At 43.7% G+C, this 14315-nt stretch overlaps 1 protein-coding gene across 3 annotated transcripts in view; it reads left to right on the plus strand.

Moving 5' to 3' along the window:
• The window catches only part of SPG21 (SPG21 abhydrolase domain containing, maspardin), a 43255-nt gene that overhangs the window by 27258 nt on the left and 1682 nt on the right, over positions 1 to 14315 (plus strand). For all 3 annotated transcript variants that reach the window (XM_077263331.1, XM_077263333.1, XM_077263334.1), the window contains exons 3-8: positions 8207 to 8368; positions 8537 to 8617; positions 10740 to 10885; positions 10985 to 11093; positions 11449 to 11556; positions 12869 to 13009. In XM_077263331.1, the coding sequence (XP_077119446.1) occupies positions 8207 to 8368; positions 8537 to 8617; positions 10740 to 10885; positions 10985 to 11093; positions 11449 to 11556; positions 12869 to 13009 (747 nt within the window). The remainder of the gene's footprint in view (positions 1 to 8206; positions 8369 to 8536; positions 8618 to 10739; positions 10886 to 10984; positions 11094 to 11448; positions 11557 to 12868; positions 13010 to 14315) is intronic.

Here is a 14315-nt window from a genome sequence, read left to right on the forward strand (position 1 = left end):
AAAACTGGTGAAATATTACAATCCAGCCATGGCTTATGCTGCAATATCATCGGCACCGCCACCGATCGCCTCCCCAGTCCTCCGTCCTGTGCGCCGCTCCCCTCCGTCCGCCTGTCCACTCCCCCCGTGCTCTGATCCCACCCCCCCGTGCTCCGATTTCCCCCCCCCCCCCCCCCCCCCTCATACTTACCGAGCCTCCCGGTGTCCGTCCGTCTGCTCCATGGGTGCCGCCATCTTCCAAAATGCCGACCGATTCGTTCCAGGTACATTTTGATCACGGTGATAGTTTTTTTTATTTTGATCACTGTGATAAAAATAGTAAATGAACCCCCCCCCTTTATCACCCCCATAGGTAGGGACAATAATAAAATAAAGAAAATATATTTACTTTAATTTTTCCACTAGGGTTAGGGTTAGAACTAGGGTTAAGGTTAGAACTAGGGTTAGGGTTAGCACTAGGGTTAGGGTTAGCACTAGGGTTAGGGTTAGAATTAGGCTATGTGCACACGGTGCGGATTTGGCTGCGGATCGGCCGCTGCGGATTCGTAGCAGTTTTCCATCAGGTTTACAGTACCATGTAAACCTATGGAAAACCAAATCCGCTGTGCCCATGGTGCGGAAAATACATCGCGGAAACGCTGCATTGTATTTTCCGCAGCATGTCAATTTTTTGAGCGGATTCCTCAGCGTTTTACACCTGTTCCTCAATAGGAATCTGTAGGTGAAATCCGCACAAAAAACACTGGAAATCCGCGGTAAATCCGCAGGTAAAACGCAGTGCATTTTACCTGCGGATTTTTCAAAAATGGTGTGGAAAAATCTCACACGAATCCGCAACGTGGGCACATAGACTTAGGGTTAGGGTTGGAATTAGGGCTAGGGTTGGGATTAGGGTTAGGGGTGTGTTGAGGTTAGGGTTGGGATTAGGGTTAGGGTTGGGATTAGGGTTAGGGGTATGTTAGGGTTGTGGTTAGGGGTGTGTTGGGGTTAGGGTTGTGATTAGGGTTATGGCTAGAGTTGGGATTAGGGGTGTGTTGGGGTCAGTGTGGGTGTTAGAATTGAGGGGTTTCCACTGTTTAGGCACATCAGGGGTCTCCAAACGCAACATGGCGCCACCATTGATTCCAGCCAATCTTGCGTTCAAAAAGTCAAATGGTGCTGCCTCCCTTCCGAGCCCTGACGTGCGCCCAAACAGTGGTTCCCCCGCACCCCCCCCCCCCCCCATATGGGGTATCGACGTATTCAGGACAAATTGTACAATAACGTTCGTGGTCCAGTTTCTCTTTTTACCCTTAGGAAAATAAAAAAATTGTTGCTAAAAGATCCTTTTTGTCACTAAAAAGTTAAATGTTCATTTTTTTTCTTTCCATGTTGCTTCTGCTGCTGTGAAGCACCCGAAGGGTTAATAAACTTTTTGAATGTGGTTGTGAGCACCTTGAGGGGTGCAGTTTTTAGAATGGTGACACTTTTGGGTATTTTCAGCCATCTAGAACCTCAAACTGACTTCAAATGTGAGATGGTCCTTAAAAAAAAAAAAAAAAAAAAAAATGTTTTTGTAAATTTCATTGTAAAAATGAGAAATGGCTGGTCAAATTTTAACCCTTTATAACTTCCTAGCAAAAAAAAATGTCTCCAAAATTGTGCTGATGTAAAGTAGACATGTGGGTGATGTTATTTATTAACTATTTTGTGTCACATAACTCTCTCGTTTAACAGAATAAAAATTCAAAATTTGAAAATTGCGAAATTTTCAAAATTTTTCACCAAATTTCCATTTTTTTTCACAAATAAACGCAAAAATTATCGACCTAAATTTACAGCTAACATTAAGCCCAATGTCATGAAAAAACAAACTCAGAACCGCTAGGATCCTTTGAAGCGTTCCTGAGTTATTACCTCATAAAGGGACACTGGTCAGAATTGCAAAAAACGGCCAGGTCATTAAGGTCAAAATAGGCTGGGTCATGAAGGGGTTAAAGGGAATCTGTCAGCAATTTTGGCCGATAAAAGATACGGCCATCACCTTTCAGGACTGGTATACAGCATTCTATAATGCTGTGTATAAGCCCCCAACCTGCAAGAGAAGAAAAATAACTTTTATTATACTCCTCTGCGGGGCGGTCTTGTCCAACGCCTCCCTTCTTCTTGCGATGCCACCCTCCTGCTTGCTTCATGTGGATGACGCGTCCCTTCATCATCCACACAGTCTTCTCGGCATCGTGCTCCTGCGCAGGCATACTTATCTGCCCTTTTGAGTCGGGGCTCTTTGACCTTTTCCGGCACTTGCACACTGGAGTACTTGGCTCTGCCCTCAACAGGGCAGATAAGTGCGCCTGCGCAGGAGCGCGATGCCGAGAAGACTGTGTGAATGTGTCATCCACATAAGACGAGAAGGAGAGCGGCATCTCAATAAGGAGGGAGGCACGGGACCAAAAAGAGTGACACCCCTCGGACCGGACAAGAGGACAATTATTGTATTGCTCCTCTTTCAGTTGTTGCATACAGCCCCCCTGTGGTTACCATATGTTGGTTCTAGTACACTTTTTCTTATCTTATATACATTTTGTACTTGTTGGAGCAATCAGATTGCATATGTACCTGAGGGTATCTGTCTCATTTTAAGGTACCACCTATATTTGGCTTATCTGTCACATCCCTTTTGAGTTTTTCTGTTTGTTACTTTTATATATTTTTGAATAAAATTTAGATATATTTTATGATTGGTTGCTTTAGTGCTTTTTTTTCATATATGAACTCTATTGCCCAGTCACGTAGTATAATGCTCCATGCAGTTATGGCCCCATATAATGCTCCATGCAGTTCTTTATGGCCCCATAGATGCCCCATATAATGCTCCATGCAGTTCATTATGGCCCCATAGACGCTCTATACAGCATTGTGCCACATGTAATGCTGGTGCTGCTGCAATAAAAAAAAAAATCACATACTCGCCTCTCGTCGCTGCTCCTCAGCGTCCCGTCTATCCGCACTGACTGTTCAGACAGGGGGCGGCGCGCATACTAATACGTCATCGCGCCCTCTGACCTGCACAGTCACTGCAAGAGGACGGGAAGACGGAGCGGCGCCCAGCGGATGGAACGCGGACAGGTGAATATGAAATGCTCACTTGCTCCTGACGCTGTCCCTGCCTGTCCCATGGTACCGCAGCTTCTTCACGCAGGGCCTGTGGTGACGTCGCGGTCACATGACCGTGACGTCATGGTAGGTATTTTCTCGCGCAGGACCTGTGATGACGTCGCGGTCACATGACCGTGACGTCATGGCAGGTCCTTCTCCCAGACCATCCTTGCCACTGGAACGTGCCGCTTGCGTGGACCGGCCGGAGCATCGCGAGGATCGGGAAAGGCGGCGGAAGGTGAGTATATAATGATTTTTTATTTTTAAAATTTTTTTTAACCACTTCATGACCCAGCCTATTTTGACCTTAATGACCTGGCCGTTTTTTGCAATTCTGACCAGTGTCCCTTTATGAGGTAATAACTCAGGAACGCTTCAACGGATCCTAGCGGTTCTGAGTTTGTTTTTTCATGACATATTGGGCTTCATGTTAGTGGTAAATTTAGGTCGATAATTTCTGAGTTTATTTGTGGAAAAAATGGAAATTTGGCGAAAATTTCGCAATTTTCATATTTTGAATTTTTATTCTGTTAAGCCAGAGAGTTATGTGACACAAAATAGTTAATAAATAACATTTCCCTCATGTCTACTTTACATCAGCACAATTTTGGAAACAAAATTTTTTTTTTTTTTGCTAGGAAGTTACAAGGGTTAAAATTTGACCAGTGATTTCTCATTTTTACAACAAAATTTACAAAACCATTTTTTTTAGGGACCACCTCGCATTTGAAGTCAGTTTGAGGGTTCTATATGGCTGAAAATACCCAAAAGTGACACCATTCTAAAAACTGCACCCCTCAAGGTGCTCAAAACCACATTCAAGAAGTTTATTAACCCTTCAGGTGTTTCCCAGCAGCAGAAGCAACATGGAAGGAAAAAATGAACATTTAACTTTTTAGTCACAAAAATGATCTTTTAGCAACAATTTTTTTTATTTTCCCAAGGGTAAAAGGAGAAACTGGACCACGAACGTTGTTGTCCAATTTGTCCTGAGTACGCTGATACCTCATATGTGGGGATAAACCACTGTTTGGGTGCACGCAAGGGCTCGGAAGGGAAGGAGCGCCGTTTGACTTTTTGAATGAAAAATTGGCTCCAATCTTTAGCGGACACCATGTTGCGTTTGGAAAGCCCCCGTGTGCCTAAACATTGGAGCTCCCCCACAAGTGACCCCATTTTGGAAACTAGACCCCCCAAGGAACTTATCTAGAAGCATAGTGAGCACTTTAAACCCTCAGGTGCTTCACAAATTGATCCGTAAAAATGAAAAAGTACTTTTTTTTTTCACAAAAAATTCTTTTAGCCTCAATTTTTTTCATTTTCACATGGGCAACAGGATAAAATGGATCCTAAAATTTGTTGGGCAATTTCTACTGAGTACGCCGATAACTCATATGTGGGGGTATACCACTGTTTGGGTGCACGGCAAGGCTCGGAAGGGAAGGCGCGCCATTTGACTTTTTGAATGGAAAATTAGCTCCAATAGTTAGCGGACACCATGTCGCGTTTGGAGAGCCCCTGTGTGCCTAAACATTGGAGCTCCCCCACAAGTGACCCCATTTTGGAAACTAGACCTCCCAAGGAACTAATCTAGATGTGTGGTGAGCACTTTGAACCCCCAAGTGCTTCACAGAAGTTTATAACGCAGAGCCATGAAAATAAAAAATCATTTTTCTTTTCTCAAAAATGATTTTTTTAGCCCACAATTTTTTATTTTCCCAAGGGTAACAGGAGAAATTGGACCCCAAAAGTTGTTGTCCAGTTTCTCCTGAGTACGCTGATACCCCATATGTGGGGGTAAACCACTGTTTGGGCACACGTCGGGGTTCGGAAGAGAAGTAGTGGAGTTTTAAAATGCAGACTTTGATGGATTGCTCTGCGGGCGTCAAGTTGCTTTTGCAGAGCCCCTGATGTGCCTAAACAGTAGAAACTCTCCACAAGTGACCCCATTTTGGAAACTAGACCCCCCAAGGAACTTATCTAGATGTGTAGTGAGCACTTTGAACCCCCAAGTGCTTCACAGAAGTTTACAACGCAGAGCCGTGAAAATAAAAAATCATTTTTCTTTCCTCAAAACTGATGTTTTAGCAAGCAATTTTTTATTTTCACAAGGGTAACAGGAGAAATTGGACCCCGATAGTTGTTGCCCAGTTTGTCCTGAGTACACTGATACCCCATATGTGGGGGTAAACCACTGTTTGGGCGCACGTCAGGGCTCGGAAGGGAGGGAGCACCATTTGACTTTTTGAACGCAAGATTGGCTGGAATCAATGGTGGCGCCATTGACCCCTGATGTGCCTATACAGTGGAAACCCCTCAATTCTAACTCCAACACTAACCCCAACACACCCCTAACCCTAATCCCAACTCTAGCCATAACCCTAATCACAACCCTAACCCCAACACACTCCTAACCCCAACCCTAATCCCAACCCTAATCCTAACCCCAACCCTAACCCCAACTTTAACCCCAACACACCCCTAACCATAACCCTAACGACAAGCCTATTCTTAACCCTATTTCCAACCCTAGCCCTAATTCCAACCCTAAGGCTATGTGCCCACGTTGCGGATTCGTGTGAGATTTTTCCGCACCATTTTTGAAAAATCCGCAGGTAAAAGGCACTGTGTTTTACCTGCGGATTTACCACGGATTTCCAGTGTTTTTATGCAGATTTCACCTGCGGATTCCTATTGAGGAACAGGTGTAAAACGCTGCGGAATCCGCACAAAGAATTAACATGTATTTTCCGCACCATGGGCACAGTGGATGGTACTGTAAACCTGATGGAACACTGCTACGAATCCGCAGCGGCCAATCCGCTGCGGATCCGCAGCCAAATCCGCACCGTGTGCACATAGCCTAATTCTAACGCTAACCCTAGTTCTAACCCTAACCCTACCCCTAACACTAACTCTAACCCTAACTCTACCCCTAACCCTACCCCTAGTTCTAACCCTAGTGGAAAAAAAAAATATTTTCTTTATTTTATTATTGTCCCTACGTATGGGGGGTGATAAAGGGGGGGGGGGGGGTAATTTACTATTTTTATTTTTTTATTTTCATCACTGTGATAGGTTTTATCACAGTGATCAAAATGTAGCTGGAACGAATCTGCCGGCCGGCAGATTCGGCGGGCGCACTGCGCATGCGCCCGCCATTTTGGAGGATGGCGGCGCCCGTGGAGAAGACGGACGGACACCGGGAAGCTCTGTAAGTATTAGGGGGGGGGGGATCGGAGCACGGGGGGGGGGGATCGGAGCACGGGGGGGGGGGATCGGAGCACGGGGGGGGGGGGGGGGATCGGAGCACGGGGGAGGGGGATCGGAGCACGGGGGTGGGATCGGAGCACGGGGGGAGCGGACAGGATGACGGAGGAGACTACCGGACAGATCGGAGGACTGGGGAGGCGATCGGTGTTGGTGGGGGGGTGCAGACCAGTGTTTCCAGCCATGGCCGATGATATTGCAGCATCGGCCATGGCTGGATTGTAATATTTCACCAGTTTTCTTAGTGAAATATTACAAATCGCTCTGATTGGCTGTTTCACTTTCAACAGCCAATCAGAGCGATCGTAGCCACGGGGGGGTGAAGCCACCCCCCCCCCCCCCCCCTGGGCTGTAGTACCACTCCCCCTGTCCCTGCAGATCGGGTGAAATTGGAGTTAACCCTTTCACCCGATCTGCAGGGACGCGATCATTCCATGACGCCACATAGGCGTCACAGGTCGGATTGGCACCGACTTTCATGACGCCTACGTGGCGTCAAAGGTCGGGAAGGGGTTAACATTAGATGTTTTTACTATTGACGCTGCACAGGCTGCGTCAATAGTAAAAATTTGGTCACACAGGGTTAATAGCGGCGGTAACTGAGTGCGTTAACCGTGGCATAACGCGGTCCGTTACCGCCGGCATTAACCCTGTGTGAGCGGTGACCGGAGGGGTGTATAAGGGCGCCGGGCACTGAGTGCGGGGAGTAAGGAGCGGCCATTTTCTTCCGGACTGTGCGCGTCGCTGATTGGTCGTGGGCGTTTTGCCACGACCAATCAGCGACTTGGATTCCATGACAGACAGAGGCCGTGACCAATGAATATCCGTGACAGACAGACAGAATTACAGAAAGACGGAAGTGACCCTTAGACAATTATATAGTAGATTAGCACTTACCTGTTTTATTTGTTTTTGCACCTCCCCTATTGGGTAGTTGGTGCGAGCCTTTCATTATTGGTTGTGCACTGATACTTGTAAAATGGTTGACTGTTAATACCCTCATTAGATAAGCTGACAGCGTTGCCATGCCCTCAGAACAATCAGTAACGTGGAGTATCTTGCTCTTTCGTTGGTGATCGGCAGCCGGTTTACACCATCCAATTCTTGGTAAATGAGTATTCCTAGGAACGCTCTTTCTCAATAATCGACCAGTGCAAACGCATCTTTAACAAAAAACAATTTTGTCTGGTGACAGTGGGTGAGCCACCAGTGGGATCCACGTTGATCTTTTATACCCCTTACAATATGGAATGGTGGATCGGCTGCCCAACCACTGCACCATTCATTCTCTATGGAGCTTCTGGGAAACACCAAGCAAAGTGCTCGGCAGCCCCATAGAGAATGAATGGCGCAGCTGTCGCACGTTCACTTTCACCCCACTTTAATGGAGATGAGAAATCCCTATTCTGCCGGTCGGCACGGATCCCAATGGTGGTCACCCACTAATCAGCAAGTTTGGATAGGTGATAACTTTTTACTGGAGAATTCCTTTAAGTTCTTACCATGTTTTGTTTAGTACTGCCAAGGCTATATTCACATTACATTTTAGCTAGCAGAGATCCCTTCTCTTTGCCGTAACTAACCCCAGATAGGCTGTATAATAATTGCTACTGTGGTAGCGGGGAAATAGCAGCGTCAGGATGACATTAGTGACTCTACCCAAATTAGTATACACTGTCCTAGGATTTTTAATGACAAATTTGCTTGGTGACTTATTGATTCATCATCTTCTTTTTGTCCTGTCCCTTTTATATAAGTCCTATTGGTGAAATGTAAGGTCATTCTCTTTTTGTTTCAGATCATTGTGGACGACGATGACAGTAAAGTTTGGTCTCTGTATGATGCTGGCCCCCGAAGTGTGCGCTGCCCCATTATATTTCTCCCTCCAGTCAGCGGCACAGCCGATATCTTCTTTCATCAGATCCTAGCGCTGACTGGCTGGGGATACAGAGTTATTGCTGTAAGTACTCCTGTGTTGGCGCTGACCAGTGCCTAGGACGCAGGCCTCTCCACACCTTCTGGTACATGTTCCTAATCTTCATATGACATGAACGTTTAGTCCTCTTATTCACCTACATCCTCCAGTCGTCATATCTACATCTTTACACCACTGTTCTGCCTCTTTCAGCTTCAGTATCCTGTATATTGGGATCATCTGGAATTCTGTGATGGATTCAGAAAGCTGCTTGATGATCTGCACTTGGATAAGGTGAGTCTGCAGGTTTAACAATTCAGTGCTTTTTGTTCAACAACTTAAAGTGGACCTGATACAAAAAAAATACAGATGATCATTCCTGTCATGCCATTAATTCCTGAAAAGCACCTTGTAAGGGTTAATAAATGGCAGTTTTCAATATGTTGAGGTATGCTGTCATAAAATTTTCACTTTTCGGTGTTTTCCAATAGATAGATCGCCCAAAGCCACTTTAAATCTGAATAGGTCCGTAAAAAAAAAAAAGAAAAAGTTAATTTCTTACAAAAATTGAAAAATTGCTGTTAACTTTTTATACCTTTTTAACATCCTAACAAAGTAAAAGAACATTTTACAGATGGTGCTGAGGTAAAGCAGACAGGTTATTTATTAACTGTTTTGTTTGGTGGGAATCTACAGATTAAAGGGATAATCATTCTAAGTTTGAAAATTGCTAAGTGTTTTACATATTTATGACTTTTTTTTTTAATGCAAGATGTCAACCCAAATTTACCATTAAAATAAAGTGTGTTTTCGTGACAAATTATAATCTCAAATTCACTGGGCTATATCGAAACATCCCAGTTATTGCCACATGAATTAACACATGTCAGATTTGAAAGTTTGGCCTTGTCACTGAGGGGTTAAAAGACCAGAGTTATTGTCACTAAAGCAGGAATTATTATTATTTTTTTTATTTATTTTTTTTAAGCTTGGTGATTTGATTTTTGTAAGCTTAGGCACTTTCTTTTAGGTTTGAAGTTGGGTATGTGCAGCCCCATTGCACTACTGTAAAGAGCGCACCGTCTAGGATTTTTTTGGACATTTCCGGTGTATAGATTCTACTATAGTACAGCTTTCAGTTGAATAGTCGTTCATATTATTTTTTTTTTTTTTTTTTTTTTTTTAATTTAGAAAAAATTTTGTCTTGTATGTATAAAACTTGTTCACAGTATTGTGCAAACTTTTTAAGGAGGTGAGGAAAAATGCTGTAAAGTAAGAGCTCTGGTGAATAAAAGAATCAATGGTTTATTTTTATCAATTTAACAAAATGCAAAGTGAATGGGCAAGGGAAAAAAAAGAGAAAACTAAAATCAACATTTTAGTGTGACCACCATTTGCTTTTAGCCGGCATCAGTTCTTCTAGGTACAACACAGTTTTTGAAATAACTCGACAGGGAGGTTGTTTCAAACATCTTGAAGAACTAACCACGGATCTGTGGATCCTGTTACACACAGGAGGCAATGATGCTGCGATCAGGACTGTAGAGACATATCATCACTTTCAAGACTGACTCCTTGTTCTTTACACTGAAGATGGCTCTTTAATGACATTGGCCCGATTCATCAAATCTTTTATGGCAGAATTCTGGCTTCAAAAGCTTTGGAAAGTCTTATAATTTTGGTGCAACGGCAAAAGTGTATGAGATTGAGGCATGGCAACCTCTTGTCCCTAGCTCAAATAAGATTTGTGGCGGGCACACGGAGGCTCATACCACTTCTCATGCACCTCTTAGTGAATCAGGAGTGTCTGACTCCAACATGCTCTCATAGGAACCGGTATGAAAAAGCCCAGTCTTGATGAATCGAGGCCAGGAAAATCCTACTAGAACAGCAAAACTTTATATGGGGTTAATCCGAATCCCTGTAAATGATGGCGGCTGTCCAATATCTGCTGTTTAACATGAGGTTAAATGTGATTGACTAATTCCAAACACAAGCACATCCCCAATTATAAGCGGGTGTTCACACTTATGCAACCACATTGTTCTAGTTTTCTTATTTTTATTTTACCGTTTTAAAATTGTTTATTTTTCAATTGAATTGTACATATTACAGGTGACATTAAAGGTGGAAAAAGTTCTGAAATTCTTTTTGGTATGATATTCGGTCCTTTAACTTCTAATTGTGTTTTTTTTCTTTTGTCACTGACCTATTCCTCTTATGCAGCGATAGTAATGACTCTCGTCGGTCATGTATTCAGGGATGGTCTTATTCTCCCCAATTTTCCCTAGGTTGTCTGTAAATTTTAAGATTGTTTTTTTTTTCATTAATGTTTGCGTTATATGGAGGTTGGTAGATAATTGATATGTCATTATTTTACTAATCCTCCGTCTTTCTCATATTCCCTTTTGTGTAGGTTCATATATTTGGTGCATCTCTCGGTGGTTTTCTGGCCCAGAAATTTGCAGAGTACACACACAAGTCTCCCAGGGTCCAGTCGCTCGTCTTGTGCAACGCCTTCAGCGACACTTCCATTTTCAACCAGACTTGGACAGCAAACAGGTTACCATAATAATTTACTGCTTTCTTTAGTGAAATATCGCACACAACCATCATGTCTCATGTCGTTTTTTGTTGTGTTTTTTTTTTTTTTTTTTGCAGCTTTTGGTTAATGCCAGCATTTATGCTTAAGAAGATTGTCTTGGGAAACTTTTCTTCTGGCCCTGTGGATCCAGTAATGGCCGATGCCATTGATTTTATGGTGGATCGGGTAAGAGAACAAATCTTTTAACCAAATAAAAAAGTTATGGCCATCTCCCAATTAGAACTTTTGTGGGGTTGCTATACAAAGCAGTTGTAGGTAATGATTGGAACTGTATAAGCCGTTATTTTCCAGCCAGAACGGACTTTCTGGCTTAAGTTATAGCTAAAATAGTGTTTTATTGGTTAATGGAAGGATATAGCAGACAGTAATATATTTTCCACCTGATCGTATCTCATTCCTGTAGGATCATTATTGGGGCCTGTGTAGATATTTCTTGATGAACAGGCTTGTGATATACAAAGCACAATTGTGTTTTTCTAGCTAATGGCTTCTGTATAATAATTCCTTTCTTGTTTCCTAGCTGGAAAGTCTCAACCAAAGTGAGCTTGCATCTCGTCTCACCCTAAATTGCCAGAACTCGTATGTGGAGCCACACAAAATCCGAGACATCGCAGTCACCATAATGGACGTAAGTGCTCCATTTTATCAGCAAAGTGCAGCTTCCTACGTCATCTGTTTATCATGTGTACTACTTTTTGAGTATTTAAAAGAAAAAAAAATGCTTTATTTTTCTTGGATGACAACATGGAGTAGCCCAAACTTTACAGTGTAATACAATGAGCAGTGCCAGGCTGAGCGTTGTAATTCCTTGATCCTAACTTTGAGTACCAATTAGATATAATGCCTCACATGAGCGATTAGCTGGCAGCTGCATGACATGTCATTTGCATGACTAGTAGTAACACACATCAAGTACATGGGACGGCATTGCAAGAAGATGGAAGGTGCCGGACCAGGACCTGCGACTCCCATTGGACCGGACCGCACCCAGGTGAGTATAATAAGTTATTTTTCTTCTCTTGCAGGTCGGATCGGTGGCTTATATATAGCATTATAGAATGCTGTATATTATCCCTGAAAGGTGGTGGCCGTAACTCGTATCTGCCAAACCTGGTGACTGGTTCCCTTTAAGAAGCCCTCCTACTCTGCCCTCATTACCTGTATAAAAGACACCTGCCCACATAATCAAACTGCAACCTCTCCATCATGGCCAAGTCCAAAGAGTTGTCTAAGGACACCAGGGACAAAATTGCAGACCTGCACAAGGCTGGGATGGGCTCCATGCAAGTTTTTGCCTTGTGGGGGTAATGATGATTCTGAGAAGTGGTCAGGAATCAGCCCAGAACTATATGGGAAGACCTGATCAATAACCTGAAGAGAGCTGGGAAAATGTTCAAAATTGGCTGTGTATCAAATAGTTTATTTTTTCCTACTGTATGTGATGTATTTTAAGGTAAAACCAGTCATCGCAGCAGGAAATGGATTTGTGCGTCTTAATTGTGTGGTCCCACAATTACTATGCAACATATATCTACAAGATAAAGAAGTGTGTGATTGCTGGGGGACCCACTGCCAGCACCCCCACTGCTAATGTGAGAGGCTGCTCTATACTGCTTTTAAATGGAGCAGTTTTTGCCCCTCTATCCATGGTCTCTGGGACTGCTGCAGAAAACAAAGTGGAATCTGGACTAATCCCATGGACATTAAATGCCACTCCATATAAATGGAGTTCTCCCAGCTATCAAATACTTGTTGCATATTCTGTAAATAGGGAGTATGTTGTAAGTGTTGGATCACCCTTTTTTTTTTTTTTTTTTTTTGTCTTTCTGTATTTTATTAGATTGTGCCCCAGCTGTTGCCATATTCAAGTCCTCAGAAACACCGTTTTTATATCTCATGAACATGCTTAATAAAGGCAGTATTGATTTTCCCTTGTGTAGGTATTCGATCAGAGCGCGCTCTCAACAGATGCCAAAGAAGAAATGTACAAGCTGTTCCCTAATGCCCGCAGGGCCCATCTGAAAACTGGGGGTAACTTTCCATATTTGTGCCGGAGTGCAGAAGTCAACCTCTATGTGCAAGTAAGCGGCAGTCTTCAGTGTGCTCTGTGTTATACTACTTGTAGTAACTGTTAGTCTATCTAGTTCTCCCATAATTTTGATCCAGATGAATGGAAAAATCCAAGGGACTGAGTATAATTTGTTCCTTTTTAAGAAAAAAAAATCCCTCCTGGCTATAAATTTGCCAAAAGCATAAATCCCTGGATCAGGGAAACCTCTCTAGTAATATTGTAACCATACCTTGTAAAACTATTACACTGCAAAATGTTATCCAGCCCTCATTTTATCACCTCTTCAATTAATAAACTAATGAAAACCTCCAGTGGCAGAAGATCCTGGTCTCACTACCCTTTCAGTAAAGAATGAGGACGCAGTGTCAATATATGGGTCTAGGTACAACTTTCATCATTGTTTTCTTACTTAGAAGTAGCTAAAACCCCCACATACTCTTCCAGCATTTGTTCCAGTCCTCTCTCCCATACTCAAAGTGCAATGGTCTGCCAAGCATTGCTGTGCTCATCTACAAGCGAGCTGCTGCCAGACATCACCAATGGCGGCTTATCGTTTGGAGAACAAAAGGATCGGCAGTTTGAAATCAAACATTGCGGCAGATCCTTATGTCCTCTGACATCCATTTTTCTCTGGACGTGTTCAGGGTCGCTCTGTTTAGCAGTATTGAGCAAGGCCGAGTGCGTCTAGTCGGAATGTGGCCAGAAGTGTGTGTGTATATGTATATATAATATATCATACTTACAGTATCGTGACTGCCCATAATCACCGCCCATTTTGGATTATCCTAACTGCGTGTGGTGCGCACACTGTGAGGATTCAAATGTCTGCAGTCACATAGGGTGATGTCAGACTTCTAGAAAAAGACTGGGCAACCCCTTTTAAAGGGAACCTGTCACCCCCAAAATCGAAGATGAGCTAAGCCCGCCGGCGTCAGGGGCTTATCTACAGCATTCTGTAATGATGGATCCTGAAAGATGAGAAAAAGAGGTTAGATTATACTCACCCAGGGGCGGTTCCGCTGCGGTCCAGTCCGATGGGCGTTGCAATCCGGTCTGGGGCCTCCCGTCTTCTTACGATGATGTCCTCTTGTCTTCACGTTTCGGCACAGGCGTACTTTGTCTGCCCTGTTGAGGGCAGAGCAAAGTACTGCAGTGTGCAGGCGCTGGGCCTCTGTCCTTTCCCGGCGCCTGCGCACTGCAGTACTTTGCTCTGCCCTCAACAGGGCAGACAAAGCATTCCTGCGCCGGAGCCGCAGTGTGAAAACAAGAAGAGGACGTCATCGTAAGAAGATGGGAGGCCCTGGACCGGACCGCGA

This window comes from Ranitomeya variabilis, chromosome 5, assembly GCF_051348905.1.
Source record: "Ranitomeya variabilis isolate aRanVar5 chromosome 5, aRanVar5.hap1, whole genome shotgun sequence".
Lineage (NCBI taxonomy): Eukaryota > Metazoa > Chordata > Amphibia > Anura > Dendrobatidae > Ranitomeya > Ranitomeya variabilis.